Genomic DNA, 17895 nt, shown 5'->3' on the forward strand with positions numbered 1-17895 from the left:
TACTAATCTAAGCACTATATACACTATGTACTTTATATTAATTATCTTACTTAACATTCAGAATGATTTTATGAGGCAGATCAAGTTACCTCTTTATTTTATATTAATTATCTTACTTAACATTCAGAATGATTTTATGAGGCAGATCAAGTTACCTCTATTTATTTTTTCCCCCCGAGATGGAGTCTCTCTTTGTCACCCAGGTTGGAGTGCAGTGGTGTGATCTTGGCTCACTGCAACCTCCGTCTCTTGCTTCAGCCTCCAGAGTAGCTGGGACCACAGGCATGTGCCACCACACCTGGCTAATTTTCTTGTGTTTTAAGTAGAGACGGGGTTTTATCATGTTAGCCAAGATGATCTCCATCTCCTGACCTTGTGATCTGCCCACCTCAACCTCCCAAAGTGCTGGGATTACAGGCGTGAGCCACTGCAACCGGCTGTTATCTCTATTTTATATAAAACAAAAAATGAAGCCTAGAAAGGTTAAATCACTTTTAAAGACTGTTAAATTATATGCTAAATTCCTTAATACACATTTATTTACTGGTATGAAACCTGAATGTATTCAAATAAGATGATGTCAGGTTTCTCTAAAACTGGTCTCAGGAGTTGACTGTGCCAACATTGCCTCTTAAGAGTACCAATCCATTGGTTTACTGTTGTTTCTATGGAATAAGCAATCTGTTTTTTTTTCTTTTTGAGACGGAGTCTCACTCTGTTGCCCAGGCTGGAGTGCTGTGGTGTGATCTCGGCTCACTGCAACCTCCACCCGCTGGGTTCAAGCAATTCTCCTGCCTCAGCCTCCTGAGTAGCTGGGATTACAGGCACAAGCCACCACGCCCAGCTAAATTTTGTATTTTTAGTAGAGACGGGATTTCACCATGTCGGCCAGGATGGATTCGATCTCTTGACCTCGTGATCCGCGTGCCTCAGCCTCCCAAAATGCTGGGATTACAGGCATGAGCCACCATACCCTGCCATGTTTTTTCACATAGAGCAGCAACATAATGCATTTTACCACCAGGCGGCAGCCAGTAAACAAATGTCACAGGTTTGCTTTAAAAATAAACCTCTAAAAATTTAGTGCAAGAATCAGTTACCCCACACATGTTTTCCTGCTAAGTTCTATGTCGCCCATGGTGTTTACTTTTAAAGAGAGTGATGTGATGATCCTACTGAGTCCCATACTGAAGCCACATCAATTCAGGTTCAGTCAGATATGGGCTTCTGAGGGTTCTCAGGTTCACACTGCCCAAGAAAGCTGCATGGCTCATCTCAAGCTCTGGCGCCTCTTTGCAACAATGTCAAATCCTACCACCTTTCATGTTACCTGCCTCTGACAGTCCATATGATTTATGGGAGCATCATAACCTTTCAGCTGGGAGGGAAGACAGTCACACCTGGTTGGAAGAGAGAGATCCTAGTCTCCATAATTCCTATTAATAAATCCTTTAATACAAAATAGTGGTTTGGGGGTTCTTTCAGGTACTGACAAGCTTTGTGACTTAGGAATAAATTTCATCACAGGATGACCTCACTCCTTACCTTTACCACTTCCAGCTCCTCCTTGCTGGCTGCTTGCTGTTTCTCCAGCCTGGTACTCAACTGTGAACAGATCTAAGGGTGAGAAAAGAGTCTTTTACTAGAAAATAGAACAACTCTTGCAGCATGTACACAGAACTACTTATCAATTCATATGTTACTCCGTCATATCTGATCCTAAAAGGAATTCTGCAAATGAATAGCACGGCAAATGCCAGTCATTTCTGAAATGAGCAGCAGATGGCCAGAGTGTTCCATGTGTAAAGCACACTGAACCTTAATTAGTGGAAACATACAGGGGGTAGATTTGGTTTCTTTCTGTCACTAACCTTCTGTGACTGCTTGAATTCCCGGCCTCATTTTTGGAATCAACCTATGGAATCTTTGTTTAGTATTCACTTTGTACAAGTTAGTATGCTGAGAAAATCTTGATGAAGAGAATTCTAGACAGAAATATCTCCTGTCTACTGTCACAGAACTGGTTTTCAATCACGAAAGTTTCCTTAAGAAGTGGCAGAATGGGCCAGGTGTGGTGGCTCACACTTGTAATCACAGCATTTTGGGAGGCTGAGGCAGGTGGATCATCTGAGGTCAGGAGTACAAGACCAGCCTGACCAACATGGCGAAACCCTGTCTCTACTAAAAATACAAAAAAATTAGCCAGATGGTGCATGCCTGTAATCCAAACCATTTGGGAGGCTGAGGCAGAAGAATCACTTGAACCCAAGAGGCGGAGATTGCAGTGAACCAAGATCTCACCACTCCACTTCAGCCTGGGGCGCCAAGAGCAAATCTCCATCTCAAAAAAAAAAAAAAAAAAAAAAGAAAAAAGAAAGAAAAAGAAGTGGCAGAGTGGACAGAGAAAGTAATACAGACTCAAGTTCTTATTAAGCAGGTTTGGCAACAGAACTTAGAAACTAAAAGCTTAGCTTCTGGAGTTAAATGTGAGTTTAAGGCAGGCCAGCTCTATTTCTTTACGGCTTTGTGAGCTTAGGCAAAGTCATTAATCTTTCTAAGACTCAGTTTCCTCATGATTCAAAGGTGCTGTGCTCTAGCAATGAAGTAGAAAAAAAACGATGTAAAGGGGTTAGCATAGCACCTGGCCAATAGTAAGTGTACGTTAAATAAAATCTATTATTATTATTGATTCTGAAATAAGGTGCTAGCAAATATTAGAAATGGTAGAAATAGGTGCTTTCATGGCCAGGCACGGTGCCTCATGCCTGTAATCAGCACTTAGGGAGGCCGAGGTGGGCAAATCACGAGGTCAAGAGATCGAGACCATCTTGGCCAACAAGGTGAAACCCTGTCTCTACTAAAAATACAAAAATTAGCTAGGCATAGTGGTGTGCGCCTGTAGTCCCAGCTACTCGGGAGGCTGAGGCAAGAGAATTGCTTGAACCTGGGAGGCAGAGGTTGTGAGCCGAGATCATGCCATCACACTCTGGCCTGGCAACAAAGTGAGACTCCATCTCAATTTTTTTTTAAAAAAAAAAAAGGAAGAAAGAAAGAAAAAGAGATTGTAGAAATAGTTGCTTTCAGAGGAAAAAAATCTGGCTAAGTATTGGATGTTCTAATCCATTGCCTAAAGTAAGAATCTTTTATTTTAGAAAAATAGATGAAAGGTAGGAGGATCGCTTAAGCCTAGGAGGTCAAGATTGCAGTGAGCTGTGTGGAGGCCACTGCGCTCCAGCCTGGGTGACAGAGCAAGACCTTGTCTCAAAAAAAAAAAAGAAAAGAAAAGAAAAGAAAAAGAAAAGAGAGGATGTGAAATTTTAAAGTATAATTCTGGCCAAAAACATATATGGTCTACCTCTATTATCAAAACAGACATTAAAACAAAATCCCAATCTACTCAAAACTAGCTCTGGAGATGAAGGCTTGCCTGCTGAGTTTTTGTTGGGTTTCATTCCAATTTCTCCAGATCCAAACTGGAAGAACCATTAGTAGGACTGTATTGACTGATATTAAAAAGAGAGATCAGCTGGGTGCAGTGGCTCAGGCCTGTAATCTCAGCACTTTGGGAGGCTGAGGCAGGTAGATCACCTGAGGTCAGGAGTTTGAGATCAACCTGGCCAACATAGTGAAATTCCGTCTCTACTAAAAATACAAAAATTTGTATTTTTGGGAGTGGTGGCATGCACCTGTAGTCCCAGCTACTGGTGAGGCTGAGGCAGGACAATCACTGGAACCTGGGAGGCAGAGGTTGCAGTGAGCTGAGGTCGCACCACTGCACTCCCGCCTGGGTGACAGAGCGAGACTCGGTCTCAAAAAAAAAAAAAACAAAACAAAACAAAGCAAAACAAAAGAGAGTGATCACCCTGGTAGATTTTGCGAACCTTAAACCCTTTTAAATAAACCGAAACATTATGACATAGACCCAGCAACAGCCAATTCCAACTATAAAATGCATTTAGATTGTGTCTTATATCCTACCTATCTTCAAACAGATAGGTCTGTTGCCTTCTGCATTACTCCAAGGGCTTGCCAGATAATATTCGAGAATAGGGCCCAAGGATTACTGTGTGAAGAGCGCTGCATTTGATGGCTACCCATGACATAATGTGGCAATGAAGAAAACGCATTTGTAGCGATGGCAAATTCCAGGGCACAGAGTCTTTAATGTTCCTTGTATCAGTTAGTGTTTACCACCTCTTCTCCAAGATGCCTACATTCAACATCTCAGGACCACCTTCAGTGTTTTCTCTTGTCTAGCAAACAGTAATAATAATAATAATAATAATAATAACTATCTTTTGTGTCTTCCTGTTGTCTATTTTCATTATTTTTTAGTTCAGAGACCTGGTTCTTCTTACTTGGACTCTGGTGTTCGTGTTCTGTCTCCTTGGGTCCACATTTCTCACTGGGAAGGATTAGTACCAAAAATCTGTCGTTGATTATGCCACTTTCCTGCTCAAAAAGATCCTACCACAAACAAAATAAAACACAAGGTCCCGAGCCCAGCCCTGAAGACTTCCCTAACATCCCTTTGCTTCTCTTTTGTGCTGCAATCACTCACCAAATGATTGCTTTTCTCTTCGCTAACCTACTTTCATGCCTTTACAGATCCTGTTCCCTCTTTCTGCCATTTCTATCTTCTTCTTCATCTCCACAGATCCAAGTCTTACCTAGCCTTTGAAGCACAGCTCAAAAGGTTTCATTTCCCACATGTAATAAGTTTCCTTTCCTCTTATTTCTACATAGGTATTATCTCCACGTTATATGATAAGCTTCTAGAGAAGAAAAATTGAATTCATTCATCTTTGTCTTAATACTTTGTCAAAGTATTAAACCTCACAGAGAGCAGGCATTAAATAAACATGTTGATTATCACAGAAGAGTAAAATAGCTCTAAAGTTTTATTTCTCAATCTTCCAGGAATATGCGGATTCCTTATGCAAAGTTGTTCATAATATATTAAGTGAACTAAAGCTAGTTATGAAAAAAAGGATAAATGATACAATTCATCCTATTGATATATAATACATTTATTTATAAAGCATTACTCGTATAGCAACAATGCATATTCAATCTATTTCAATGATTATCTCTCACTAGAGAGATTAAGGGAGATTTGTTTTCTTTGTCCTTCTCTACGCTCTTCTAATTTTCCACAAGAACACAAATTTAATTTATAAAATTAAATGAATTTTATAAATTAATTTAAAAAGTAAGTATCAGACTTCAGAACCCTATGTGAAGTGGAAGACCGCAGGGAGGTCCTTAGATCGGAAGATGGCATCTGGTATTCTAATTAATTCTAGAAACCTGGAACTTGAACGGTTCACTCGGGGTATCTCAGCAATGAGAGGGGTCCTTACCATGTCCAGCCCACAGGAAGGGTAGGAAGATACCGGTGGGTACCAGGAAGAAGGGCTTTCTGAGACCGCTCTGGTAATGGGGGCCAGAAACATCCTCAAGACGGTAAGCCCTTTGTTAAAAGCATCTTAAGGTTCACACAGAAAGCTTCCTGCTAGCATTGGCCTGCAAAGGGGAAGGCCACACAGCCATGTGGGGAAAAAAGTGTCTACCACATTCTGTACTGTGATAGCACTGACCCCCGAGCTACTGCTGTTTAATACAATGACTAAATTTTGCAAAAAGGCAAATGTTACAAGTGTGATCTACTGGAAATCAGCTTCTGAGTGAAGCAGAAACAGGATTTCAATAATCATCAAAAGGTTTTCCATTCCTCTAAAGCTACCAAACATTATAAACAACCAACAGATTGTTTTGGTCAGTTAGACCTCCCAAGTTATCAGTTATGAGCAATAAGCTATAAGTAATAAGTATGTCTAACCACTGTCTGCTTCAAAAAGCAGAGAGTGAGTCACCAAATTTAATAAATCTGGAAAACTATTCTGGAAACTTTAAAAACAAAAATATTTCTTCCCCAAAGAAAAACAACAACAAAATAAATTACTTTTTAATTTTTATATTTTTAGAGACAGGATCTTGCTCTGTTGCCCAGGCTGGAGTGCAGTGGTGCAATCATAGTTCACTGCAGCCTCAAACTCCTGGGTTCAAGTGATCCTCCTGCCTCAGCCTCCCAGGTAACTGGGACTACAGGCACATGCCACTATGCCTGGCTAATTAAAAAAATTTTTTTTCTTTGTAGAGATGGGTACTGCTGTGTTGCTCGGGCTAGTCTCAAACTCCTGGCCTCAAGCAATTAAAAAAAAATTACTTTTATAGCAGCACACTATAACTAGTACCTTACCTGTTTATACTCAGCAATAATAGCTGTAGTCTTCTTTATTTCGTATTCTGCCTTCTCTAGCTGTTTCCTGAAGACTTCTTTTAGCTAGAAAGAATAGAATGAGAAACATCAGAATTCAGCCAAAATCTTAATACATTTTCACAAACAAAAGTCTTTCTGATTCATAGTCAATAACACTGGTAACAATAACTATATAAATTATTTTCATGGAAGCTGCGTCTTGATAATTTGAAAAACTCAATCATCTCCAGAGATGCAGAAACCTTACTTTCTTTCCTGTAAAGTATGAGACTTAGGAGCAACCCCATTACAAAATTGCTTATGATGAAAAGAATTTTCATCACCACCAGGCCTGCTTTACTAGAGTTTCTGAAAGAACCACTACACATAGAAATGAACAACCAGTATTGGCCTTTCTAAAAAATACCAAAAAGTAAAGAGCATCAACATAATGAAGAATTTATATCAACTAATGGGCAAAACAGCCAGCAAAACATTAAATGGCAGTATTAAACTCACATATATTATTATTAATTCTAATTTTAAATCGACTAAATCCCCCAATCCAAAGACATAGACAGGTAAATTGAATAAAAAGCCAAAACCCATCGGTATGCTGCATCCAGACCCATCTCACATGCAAGGATACACAAAGACTCAAAACAAACGGATGAAGAAAGATTTACCAACCAAATAGAGAGCAAAAATAAATAAATAAATAAAAAGCAGGAGTTGCAATTCTTGCCTCTGATAAAATAGTCTTTAAAGCAACAAAGATCAAAAGAAGCAAAGAAGGACATTACATAATGATAAAAGGATCAATGCAACAAGAAGAGCTAAAGATCCTAAATATATACGCACCCGATACACGACAACCCAGATATATAAGACTTATAAAGAGACTGGGACTCCCACACAATAATAGTGGGAGACTTCAACATCAATATTAGACAGATCAATGAGACAGAAAATTAACAACGATATCCAGGACTTGAACTCAGATCTGGAACAAGTAAACTTAATTAACATTTGTAGAACTCTCCATTTTAAATACACAAAATATACACTCTTATCTGTACCACATCATACCTACTTACAGGTTTAAATGAAATATTGGCTGCTTGCTTGTTATTTTCTTCCCTCATTTTTTTCATGTCTCCATTATCAAGCACATATAGGCACACCCATGTTTAGACTGCAGTCTAGCCCCTGTTCTCTCTCCCTCTTCCTCTTTCTCTTTCTTCCTCTCCTTTATTCTTTATTATTCTTTTTTCTTCCTTTCTCTTTTTTTTTATAAAAATTATATATATATATATATATATATATATATATATATATATAATTGCTTATGGCTGCTACTTCTAAACATATTGCTATATAAGTATCCATTCAGAAGCTATCTTTATCCTTATAAGAGTCTAAAACAAAACATCAAGGCAATACTGCATGCTAAATTTGTTACTCTTGATGCTATAAATTACTGAAAAAAAAAATCATTGTAGGCTTCCTTATTTATAGTCTACCTTTACTGCTGTTACCTCTGAAGGCAAAAACAGGCGGCTTTGGGGATTGGAGTTAGAAAAGATGGAGGAAGGAAGATCAGAGCTTTTGAGAAGGACAGGAGATTCGGGCACTGAAGACACTGACTTTGGAAGGAGCTTCAGTGACACATAATGGCAGGTAGTGGTTACAGTCACTGAAACGTTAAATCATGAATGCTGTAGTTGTAACCACAGTTATTTTTGTGCCCCAGCAGCTCTAGAACTCTAGGTATAGGAGAAAATCAGGAGAGTGCAAAGCATCTTGCATTGTTCTTGCCACTTACTAGGTGAGGATTCCTTCCCATTTTAGGTATCAATTGCCTAAGGGCTAGTATGTGTTTATGGAACCATGGAGCAGGTAGCACCTGGGCTAAATTCATTTGCCAAGAGCTTTATTCCTTATCTAAAGTAGCTTGAGTGGCCCAAAGATAGCAGAAACTGAAGAAAAAACAAAACCCAGCAAGGAACCTAAATAATCTAAAACTGGGTAATCAGCCCCTAAAAATTTTTGAGGTTAAAAAATATGTGCGTGAGTGTGAGTGTGTGTATATATATGTGTGTATATATATAAATAAATAAAATATGTGTGTGTGTATATATATGTGTGTGTGTGTATATATATACAATATGTGTGTGTGTGTATACACACACACACACACACACACACACACACACTCACTCACTCATATCTTGGGCCACAGTAAATGCCAAAGACTTATTTAATCAAATTGCAAAGAAAAAGAAATCACGGAACACTTTTCATAAAGTCTGGAAGGTGCTAAACGACACATTCTTCCACATGTAACTTTAGTGGAACTTTTTTTCTGGTTGCTTGGATGTAGATTTTTGAAATGCTTTATGCTGTGTTTTAAATTTAGTATTACTGATGTCTCAGAATGAAACTCATTAAAGTAAGTTAATCAGGATTTGAGATGCTTCCTCACTTTATACAAGTTAACTGTATTAGTAAAATTCAAACACAGTCTTGACAGAAGACTTCAATTGTTTGTGATGAGACTCTGACTCATAATCTAATCTGTCAGGCCCCTGGCTGGGACTGACAGGGGTAGAAAACACTGATGAAGGAGCATGTTCTTCCTTGGGGAAGCTGGAGGCTCCAATTCTATGGGCCGATAGGCCTCTCTGTCCCTGTCCTGTACTACCCTGCACTGGTGGCATTTTCTGGCTAGTTAGCCTTACAGCTCCCATGAAGAGTGTAGGGTGCTAACTTCAAGGCTGGTTCCCAAAAGGTTTCTTTATACTCCCCCAGGAAATAGGTTTGAAAGCTTTGCCAGGAATACTGATGCTCCTTAAGGTGTGAATCAGGAAAATGACGTGTGACTGATTGAGGCAGGGGTGGTGTGGCAACTCCCAGCAGAGATCTCTATAGGCTTTCCGTTAACAGTGCTCATAAACTACTTCAGAGAAGTCAATTATCTTGGAGATACAACACAAAATTTGCAGATTTGTCAAAGCTCTTGGATCATAATTCCAAGTTACTAAACCTAGAGAAAACTCAACACTCTTGCTAAATAGCTCAGTAAAGGCAAATTCCTAAAAGCTGTTCAAGGGTAGAAATCCTGCCTCCTCTTTAACACCTTCAAAAAAATGTCAGAAATGTCGAATGAAAATGTTGAGTAAGTAGACTCAACTACTTTCATTACTATTTCACATCACCTTTGATTTGGAAGAAATTTAACTTTCCTTCTTTTTTATAGTATTAATCAGTTCCCTACCAACATACCTATGTAAAGAAAAGCCTATATATTCCTTTTACCTGGGCTGTCTCTTCCTCTTGCTTCCTCTTCTCTTCTTCAGTCTCCACCAGCCTCTGTTTGGTCAAGAGGAGCTCCTTATTCAACACATCTGCCTTGTCTTCTGCCTGCAAATCATGAGGCAACACAGTCATATAGAGCATAAAGAACATGTGTGGAAATTTTCTCCAAACCCAATCTTCAGTTGCTGTTCCAAAATTATTGCAAGCCGTTCTTTTATCTCCTAGCTCAGTCCAGGGGTGGCTGCTTTCACTGAATGCCAACTATGGGCCAGCTAGTTGGCATACATTATTTCTAATCCACACCAACAATAACTTTACAGATAATGACAGTGAGGTTGGAAAAGATCCAACAAACTGGGGTCAGATCACACATCTAATAGTCACGATCCGAATTCAGATTTGAATAACCTCAAAGTCCACCCTTGTTCTAAATGCTTCTTACAGATCTTTCGATGTTACAACAGCACTCTCTGCAGGTGGATCTGGTGAAAGGGTAGAGCCTCACACAGAAATTTCCAGCTGGTGGAGCATAGGGGTTGACTCAGAGAAGAGGAGCAGACAGGCTGGTCTGATGACAACAGTTAGGTGAGAAATTCAAAGACCAGCTGAGGTAAACTTGCCCACATGGCCACTCACACCGGGCAGTGAGTCTAGTAAGAAGAAATTAAGACAAAAAACCCGTGATAGAGAGAGCCATGAAGAAAACGGAAATATGGACCAGGAATCCAGGAAGAGAAGATCGTAGTTCTAGAATGTCCAGGAAGAACTTGGAGAGAGCACTCTGGTTCTATCTTGGACACAGACCCAAAATTAACTATGAAAGCACTGTGAGTGTATTTAACTTTGATGATGGTGTCTATTTTGTACTCCGGGCTCCCACCTTTTAGGCCTCAGCTTCAAGTTCACATGGCAATGAAGCATGCACTCATCCCTGCCCCACTCACCCCCATCTAAGTTAGCTCCTCTATCTACATCTCTCACATTTCCCTTGATAGCACTGTAATGACAATTTACAAGTGGGATTTATTTGTCTTGCCCACTAGACTTTAAGCTCCAGGAGGGAGAAACCATATCTCTTTTGCTCATCACTCTACCCAAGCACCAAGCCCAATGCCAAGTACAGAATAGGTGCTCCCTAAGTACTTGGTGAATGAAGAGATGTGGCTAAATCATTACAGATGGGGACTGCGTGAAGTGGAGACAGCAGGGGGCCACAGGATGAGGTTAGCAGAGAGAACTTAGACACAGAGAAGAGGCAATTACGTGAAGAAGCTATCTCTGGCTGACAGCAGCAAAATGTCATCCAAGTGATGGTGAAAACTGGCCGGGTGGCCTTCTGTCTGTTTTCTGCCACATCTCCTGCATGTCCACACAGCCTGGCCAGCACAGTCTGCTGGGGACTGTAGGGAAACTACATTCCAGCTGCTCTGCTTGCTCTGTCTTCTGGCTCCTGATGGCTCACTGCCCAGTGGTTAGAGCTCTGTTGGCAGATTATTTGGAACCATTGAGTAGTTAAGGTGAAAAAGTCCCTTAAAAGTCTTTAGGACTCTAAAAATTGCTCTGGTGCATTAGATTTTAGGGGGAAAATCTACACAGCAAGTTAACATACTAAAATGAGAGGCAGACCTCGAGAATGCAATATGAACACTGCAGGTTATTAGTAAGTTGTAAGACATCAGATGTACGACATGAAAGTGTCTGGCATGAAGTACAGCATTTTAAAAGAAAAACAAATAAATAAACCATGGAAGCATGAAGCTTCCACTGTAGAGCCGCAAGCCAGATGGCTGACTGATGGCTTTACTCGCAAAGCAGGGAGACTCCTACCCCCAGTCTCCGACAGCCAGACACAGGGTGGCACTTTAAGAGCAGCTGTACTGCTCATTTCAGGGTTCTTAAAAACTGAACCAACTCTCTCCCTGCAACTGCAGCCCACTGGTTCAAGCTCTACCCCAGAATGTTTGAGCCATGCTAATAAAGACGACTGCAACTAAGCCTTCTTCTGACAGGACCCACAGCATTTCCACTTTGTGAAGAGACTGATCCTTTCATAATGTTCATCATGACACTCTGAAATAAATGGTTTTTTTAAAGTTTGGTCTCTTGGAGAGCCATTTAAAATTTTAGCATTTCGGCCAGGTATGGTGGCTCACGCCTGTAATCCTGGCACTTTGGGAGGCCAACGTGGGTGGATCACCTGAGGTCAGGAGTTCAAAACCAGCCTATCCAATATGGAAAAATACCATCTCTATTAGAATATATATATATATATATATATATATACATACACACACATTTTTTTAAAGAAAAAAAGAGAAAAAATTTAGCATTTTGAGGCCGGGCGCGGTGGCTCAAGCCTGTAATCCCAGCACTTTGGGAGGCCGAGGCGGGTGGATCATGAGGTCGGGAGATCGAGACCATCTTGGTCAACATAGTGAAACCCCGTCTCTACTAAAAATACAAAAAACTAGCTGGGCGTGGTGGTGTGTGCCTGTAATCCCAGCTACTTAGGAGGCTGAGGCAGGAGAATTGCCTGAGCCCAGGAGGCAGAGGTTGCAGTGAGCTGAGATCGCGTCATTGCACTCCAGCCTGGGTAAGGAGAGCAAAACTCCGTCTCAAAAAAAAAAAAAAAATTTAGCATTTTGTAAAAATGTTTTAAAGTAAATGCTGGCTGGGCACGGTGGCTCATGCCTGTAATCCCAGCACTTTGGGAGGCTGAGGTGGGTGGATCATCTGAGGCCAGGAGTTAGAGACCAGCCTGGCCAAAATGGTGAAACCCCCATCTCTACTAAAAATACAAAAATCACCTGGGCATGGTGGCAGAAGTCTGTAATCCCTGCTACTTGGGAGACTGAGGCAGAAGAACCGCTTGAACCTAGGACGTGGAGATTGTAGTGAGCCAAGATTGCACCATTGCACTCCAGCCTGGGCTAAAGGGTTAGTATCCAGAATCTACAAAGAACTAAAACAGATTTACAAGAAAAAAACAAACAAACAACCTCATTCAAAAGTGGGCAAAGGATATGAACAGACACTTTTTAAAATAAGACATATATGAGGCCAACAAACATATGAAAAAATGCTCATCATCACTGGTCACTAGAGAAATGCAAATCAAAGCCACAATGAGATACCATCTCATTCCAGTTAGAATGGCGATCATCAAAAAATCTGGAGACAACAGATGCTAGAGAGGATGTGGAGAAATAAGAACACTTTTACACGGTTGGTGGGAGTGTAAATTAGTTCAACCATTGTGGAAGACAGCGTGGTGATTCCTCGAAGATCTAGAAATAGAAATTCCATTTGACCCAGCAATCCCATTACTAGGTATATACCCAAAGGATTATAAATTGTTCTATTATAAAGACACATGCACACATATGTTCACTGCAGCACTGTTTACAATAGCAAAGACCTGGAACCAACCCAAATGCCCATTGATGATAGACTGGACAAGGAAAATGTGGCACATATACACCATGGAATACTATGCAGCCATAAAAAAAAGGTGAGTTTGGGTCCCTTGTAGGGACATGGATGAATCTGGAAACCATCATTCTCAGCAAACTGACACAAGAACAGAAAACCAAACACCGCATGTTCTCACTCATAGGTGAGTGTTGAACAATGAGAACACATGGACACAGGGAGGGGAGAATCACACACTGGGGCCTGTTGGGGGGGTAGGGGAGGAACAATGGGGAGGGGGGGGGTTGGGGAGGGATAACATGGGAGAAATGCCAGATATAAGTGACGGGGGGATGAAGGCCGCAAACCACCTTGCCACGTAAGTCCCTACGCAACAATCCTGCATGATCTGCACACGTACCCCAAAACCTAAAGTGCAATTTAAAAAAATATTTCTTTAAAAAAAAGAAAAAGAAAAGGGGAAAAACGCTTCCCTGGGAATTTTTTTCAAAAACACCTAGATATATATGCTAAGAAGATAAATTATTTTTATTTGTACATTTTCTGCCAAGCAGTCTTCATTAGGTCAAGATTAAAGCAACTTCACTTATTTCTACTGTTACCATATACAACATCTGCAGCAATTGCTGTGGGTCCTATAGGGAGGAAGAGTCCATTTTTTCAAGAAGCTTAATCCACAGTTTCTCTGCTACGTTAAACAGAAAAGTAGGAACAATTCTTCTGTTCATCAGAGTAGGGCCAGATCCAAAATAACTTGTGTATCCCTCTAACAGTGGTTTTTTTGAATCTTTGTACAGCCAACCACTATACCTCACTTAAATAGGAATTACCTTTAATGTTGATGAATAAAATGCTAAGCACATAAATATTCAAATTCTACTTTTGAGCCCAAATTATAAAGCCTTTGCCATAATTTGATAGATTGAGAGAAACATTGTCATGATTAAGTCTAAACACTTACCAACATCTTATAATGTCTCATTAATATTTAAAGTTCGAATTGCAATCTAAGTCTTCTGCTACATATATATGAGAGAAACGAGCATTGCAATGTGTGATTTAATCATGAATTAACCAATAACCTTAGGAAAGACTCAGCCTTAATATCAGAAATGAGGATCTTTGAGAAATGATTGCTGAAAGAACTAACCAGGCCAGTTGTTCAACTTAAAACAAAACAAAATAACTTTCCACTTAGTTCATGTAGATTCTGGTCTAATGGAACTTGCTATGGTGAGGGGGCACCTAGGCCCCTGGTCCTCAGCAGGATAGTACGAATCATGTCTCTGTCTCTTCTCTTCTGTTCCTTGTAAATAGGAAAGGACAGAAAAAGCTTGACAGCAGGTAGCAAACAGAAACGAAAATGGAGATGTTAGACCTTTTTTCATTTCTAATCACTGAGAAATCTTTTCTTTCTTTCTTTTTTTTTTTTTTTTTTTTTTTTTTTTTTGAGACAGAGTCTTGCTCTGTCGCCACAGGCTGGAGTGCAGTGGTGTGATCTCGGCTCACTGCAACCTCCGCCTCCTGGGTTCAAGCAATTCTCCTGCCTCAGCCTCCTGAGTAGCTGGGACTAAGATGCGTGCCACTGTACCCAACTAATTTTTGTATTTTAGTAGAGATGGGGTTTCACTATGTTGGCCAGGAGAGTCTTGATCTCTTGACCTTGTGATCCACCTGCCTTGGCCTCCCAAAGTGCTGGGATTCAGGTGTGAGCCACCTCGACCGGCCTGAGAAATCTGTATTTCAGGATTCTGAGAGAGAGTCAGTTCTCAGAAAAGAAGGCTCTGTCAGATAGAAAAGCTGAAGAGGCTTTGGTGCCCAAGAAGCATGAAACTAGCACTAAAATGATAACAGTAAGGAATGATTTATTTTTGCAAAGTACCTAATTACCTAATTACCTAATTAGTGTTCATCTGCTTACATATTGTCTTTTTTTTTTTTTTGAGATGGAGTTTCGCTCTTGTTACCCAGGCTGGAGTGCAATGGCGCGATCTCGGCTCACCGCAACCTGCGCCTCCTGGGCTCAGGCAATTCTCCTGCCTCAGCCTCCTAAGTAGCTGGGATTACAGGCACGCGCCACCACACCCAGCTAGTTTTTTCTATTTTTAGTAGAGACGGGGTTTCACCGTGTTGACCAGGATGGTCTCGATCTCTCGACCTCGTGATCCACCCGCCTCGGCCTCCCAAAGTGCTGGGATTACAGGCTTGAGCCACCGCGCCCGGCCTTTTACATATTGTCTTAAATACAATCTGCTTTCATATTTGTTTAAAGCTTGCCAGTGTTTTGCTATTTTAATTAAGAGATCTGGTTTTAATGAACTGGGAATGAAAAAGTACTGGGTAAACTGGGTGAAGGCCAGCAAAGCTGGTACTTTTACCTTCAGGCTAGGGCCCTTCCTGGAAGACCCCCCTGGTGGGGCAGGTCACTTCAACTGCAGGGACAGCTTTTTGGTAGGCAAATAAACCCCACTGAGGCAGAAACTCCAAAATCAGAAGTTAAGAGGAAATACACATGAAATAGCAGTTTTTATTCTTTCATCTAGGTAAGAAGCTCCAAAACAGAGGGTTCAGGCCATATTTACTTTTCTTAAAAGACAAGAAAAGCGTCAAGGAGGGAAGAGAGAAGGGAGAGGAAGAAAGAAGGCCCTGCCTGATGGAATCTTTTCTTCACAGGCTGTTCTAGCATTCACATCATGAGGTGCCCAGGTACTCAATAATTAATTTCTTCAGGAGTACCTAAAACGGCAGTCACTCCAGACTGACTCACATAAAGGATTCTCCTGGTGAGGTGGGTGGATCACAGAGTCAGGGGTTTGAGACCAGCCTGACAAACATGGTGAAACCCCGTCTTTACTTAAAAATACAAAAATTAGCCAGGTGTGGTGGTGTTAACCTGTAATCTCAGCTACTTGGAAGGCTAAGGCAAGAGAATCGCTTAAACCCAGGAGGCAGAGGTTGCAGTGAGCCAAGAGCATGCCATTGCACTCCAGCCTGGGCAACAGAGTGAGACTCTGTCTCAATTTAAAAAAAAAAAAGATAATATTTTTTCTGATTATTAAAGTTATATATATTATTTAGTATTATATTCATGCATAATATGAATATTATAATATTCATTATTTTTCTGATGAAAAGTTCTAATATTCATTTTTACTTAACCAATGGTGGTTAGGTAACTTAAGGTCTTCTATAAATTCTAAATTGGAAAAAAGTATACAGATGAATGTAAAAATTAGATTTAATCTTACCACCCAGAGATACCTAGCAGTCACTTTTTGATGTCTTTCTTTGTGGGCTTCTTCCCTATCTATGGTTCCCCTCCCTACAAGATGACCCAATGCCAGCCAGTAGCCCTTGCAATTCAGATGCAAACATTATAAAAGAAAAAAAAGTATTTAAAAAAATACTATATAATTATCTTCCCATTATTAAAAAAATTATTCCGGTAAGACATTTTACAGACAAACTGTTATTCTCCCCTACTAGTGAACATAGACATTATCATATTTCTGTTTTTTATTCTTATAAGTAACACTGCAGTTAACAACCTTGTATATACATTTTTTTACTAAATTTTAATTTTTTTAGGATAGCTTTGCAAGTCGGAGGATCTCCAGTTTCTTCATCTATACAGTTTCCTCATTTATGACATGGAGGATTAAAAGAATAACTGCTTCCTGGAGTCATTAGGGAGATTAAATGAGATGATGTTTATAAATTGCTATATTTAGTGCTTGGCACATAGTAGGTACTCAGGAGAAATTTAATTTTATTATTGCTTAAACCTTTTGAAGTCTTAACACTTATTACCAACTACATTTCCCAAATAACTTTGAAACTCTGCTTAACTCATTTCACTGCATCCCAACTGAATACAACTGTTTAAAAATTGTTTCATTTAGTCAGCCATCGTGAGAAAATTATTAATGGATAAAAGATTCGAAATGGCAGAATCAAGTGTGAATCAAGACCATTTGTAAAGTGAACATAGAACCAGACTTTCATTAGAGCACTGACTTATCACTACAGTCTCATTCATACAAAAATATGACTGCTGAGGTAAGGCTGAGTCGACCCTGATTGAATGGAGATCCTGCTACCTTCTCCGGTTCTGATTCTCCTCATCACATACTTCTCATTCCACGTCTCCAAAGGGGTTGGCTGATGAGGTCTCTGGTTAACAGGGCCACAACGTTTTAAAAAACAATTCTCTGGGCTGCTTTTTCTACTTTCCCTATCCTGTGTCTCAAGCAACACAGTTATTGTTGCTGTTTTCTAACTCCATTTAGTGCCAGCTCGCTGCGTCCTCCTCTCCCAGACAGCACTGTTTTCCTGAACATGGGGTCTTATCTCTGACTTTAGTATGGTTAAAACTTTTGAGCCACAAAATTAGCTATCTAGATGGGAAAAAAGGAATTGTGGCAGAGACCATTTTCAGCTGTTCTTTAATTTTAAACATTTAAGCAGATTTATGTTATTAGTGGATTTGTATTTTAAATATTGTCAATTACACCACAGGTCAATGATTCTTTTACAGACGCAACAGTTTGAGTGTCAATTTTTCTGACCCTCCATTATCTGTTGGGGATATTTACTTTGTAGAAGTCAGAAAATAGAGTGGTAATTTTAAACCTGCACAAGACTGCTTCCATATTGCCAATTGTTTCTGAAAATGCTTGCAAGAAAAAGCAGGAGGTCCTAAGACTGTCAGCTTTGTTGGAAAGAACAAGGGACACTCAACAATGTAAGGTCTTCCTAGCAACAACTAGCATCTAATGAACATGTACTATTGAAGTGCTTTACTTATTTTAATTTTATTTTATTTATTCATTTATGTTTTTGAGATGGAGTCTTGTTCTGTTGCCCAGGCTGGAGAACAGTGG

General features: G+C 40.0%; 1 protein-coding gene across 13 annotated transcripts in view; it reads right to left on the reverse strand.

Annotated features, from left to right (window-relative positions):
• The window catches only part of RABGAP1L (RAB GTPase activating protein 1 like), a 709048-nt gene that overhangs the window by 12052 nt on the left and 679101 nt on the right, over positions 1 to 17895 (reverse strand). For all 13 annotated transcript variants that reach the window (XM_074390018.1, XM_010336102.3, XM_074390015.1 and 10 more), the window contains 3 exons: positions 9581 to 9685; positions 6263 to 6346; positions 1546 to 1617 (listed from right to left, as the gene is read on the reverse strand). In XM_074390018.1, coding sequence (XP_074246119.1) covers positions 1546 to 1617; positions 6263 to 6346; positions 9581 to 9685 — 261 coding nt within the window. The remainder of the gene's footprint in view (positions 1 to 1545; positions 1618 to 6262; positions 6347 to 9580; positions 9686 to 17895) is intronic.

Source organism: Saimiri boliviensis, chromosome 19 (genome assembly GCF_048565385.1).
Source record: "Saimiri boliviensis isolate mSaiBol1 chromosome 19, mSaiBol1.pri, whole genome shotgun sequence".
Lineage (NCBI taxonomy): Eukaryota > Metazoa > Chordata > Mammalia > Primates > Cebidae > Saimiri > Saimiri boliviensis.